This window comes from Trypanosoma equiperdum (assembly GCF_001457755.1).
Source record: "Trypanosoma equiperdum strain OVI genome assembly, contig: ctg_399, whole genome shotgun sequence".
NCBI classification, from domain to species: Eukaryota; Euglenozoa; class Kinetoplastea; order Trypanosomatida; family Trypanosomatidae; genus Trypanosoma; species Trypanosoma equiperdum.
Window position 1 is genome coordinate 1 of NW_027124308.1, and position 1593 is coordinate 1593.

The following is a 1593-nucleotide window of genomic DNA, read 5'->3' on the forward strand; positions in this document are numbered from 1 at the left end:
GCCCCACAGCGCAATGTTACCCTGGCTTGAATATTTCAGGTAAAGATGTTCCAACAACGGCACACTGCGTGCAAGAGATTTTCCGTTCCACTCCCAGGTGTCCATTCACAGCACCTCCCAAGAAGACGCTAAGAGCGATCTCGATGAGAAAGTCCGAAAAGCACGGAGCAGGACATATGCCGCGGAGCGCCGACATAGCCAATATATTGGAGAGCAAGAACATGTGCCGCAATTCGGAGGGAGATCTCGTGGATAGTGGCAAAAGGCCACACGGCGCCCTTCCTCCAAATGCCGAGAAGCGGGAACTGTATGCGTAGGTGTGTGCGTGTGAGGAAGGGAAAGAACATGGATACGCCTACAAGTCAAACAGCATTTCCTCCTCATTTTCACAAAATGTCAGGCCATACCGATGTAGCAAGGAGGCGAAGATAACCGTCCACCCTCCGAAGAACACGCCCAACCAAATAAAGATAGCATAGGGAGTGAGGGGCTCAATCATGCAGCAAAGTGAACTCAGCACGCAGAGTTCCAATGATGCTTCCGCTACATATTGCAGTAGTCGACATGACGAGAAAAATGACCCTCTCATCTTGAACAGTAGGGAGGCAGAAAACAATGCACAGAAGCCGGACCAAAAGGGACCACCAATGAACACGGCGCCGTACACGTAAATTAAGCGGTGAGCCATCGTGAGCTGCAGCAGATACTCATCACAGAGTTGCAAATTAACACACCAGCCCCCGAGGGTTGACAGTGAACCTATTATCCCATCCACAACGAGAGCATGAAGCACAAGACCTAAGTATCCTTCTGCAACGTACCTGCGGTGGCGAGAAGACAAACACCTTTCGTTAAATAGAAGCGTCATTTTGCTTCCACTACATGGGAGTGCACTGCTCAAAAACGTAAGCGTCGGGACTAGCAGCCATGCAGACAAGGTGAAGGCTCCGTGGTAAAGGAATGATTTTATCTTTTCCAGTGGCATCAACCTACCTTCTTCAAGTGGAAGCAGAACGTTCCAACATCCAGCCGTCAGCACCATACCGAACACCCAGGCAAAATGATAAACCAGAGTATATTTGATGCCGGAGGGGTAAAGCACATCTGCAAGGTACGAAACGACACTGTTTTTGTGAAAAGTTGACACCAACGTGCAGAGCGGGAGCAACGCCGCGTCCGCTAACGACATGTGAATGGCGCCGGTGCTTTTCAACCCAGTGGGTGCTCGCGACCTCGTGCACCTGGTCACACGGCCGAATGTGATGCGACCACGCTCCCGCCACAGAAAATGAAGCACACCACGTAGAGTTCGTGCAACAACAAAACACGCCACTGCTGAGCCACTGACGGCATTCACCACCGTACCCTCGCCAGGACCCCATCCTATAAGATACGCCACGAGTCCTATCGATACAACATACAGGGCAAGCGGTGGGTAGCGCAGGAGGGAAGAAAAGTTCCTCCCCGGGCAACTTCCAAACTCCGCCGTATCGCCTTGTGAGTTACCGAGCATTGTTGAATCTGATACGTTGGTACGTGTGTGTGCTACACCGCCAATTCACCACGCCCTCCCTTACTTCAGTTGGGGGGGGG

At 51.8% G+C, this 1593-nt stretch overlaps 1 protein-coding gene across 1 annotated transcript; it reads right to left on the minus strand.

Annotated features, from left to right (window-relative positions):
• Positions 1-355: 355 nt before the first annotated feature.
• On the minus strand, positions 356-1513 carry TEOVI_000164200 (uncharacterized protein; the record flags this gene model as incomplete). Its single annotated transcript, XM_067224846.1, has 1 exon — positions 356-1513. The coding sequence occupies one exon, from the start codon at positions 1511-1513 to the stop codon at positions 356-358; it is 1158 nt and encodes a 385-aa protein (XP_067080947.1).
• Positions 1514-1593: the final 80 nt, after the last annotated feature.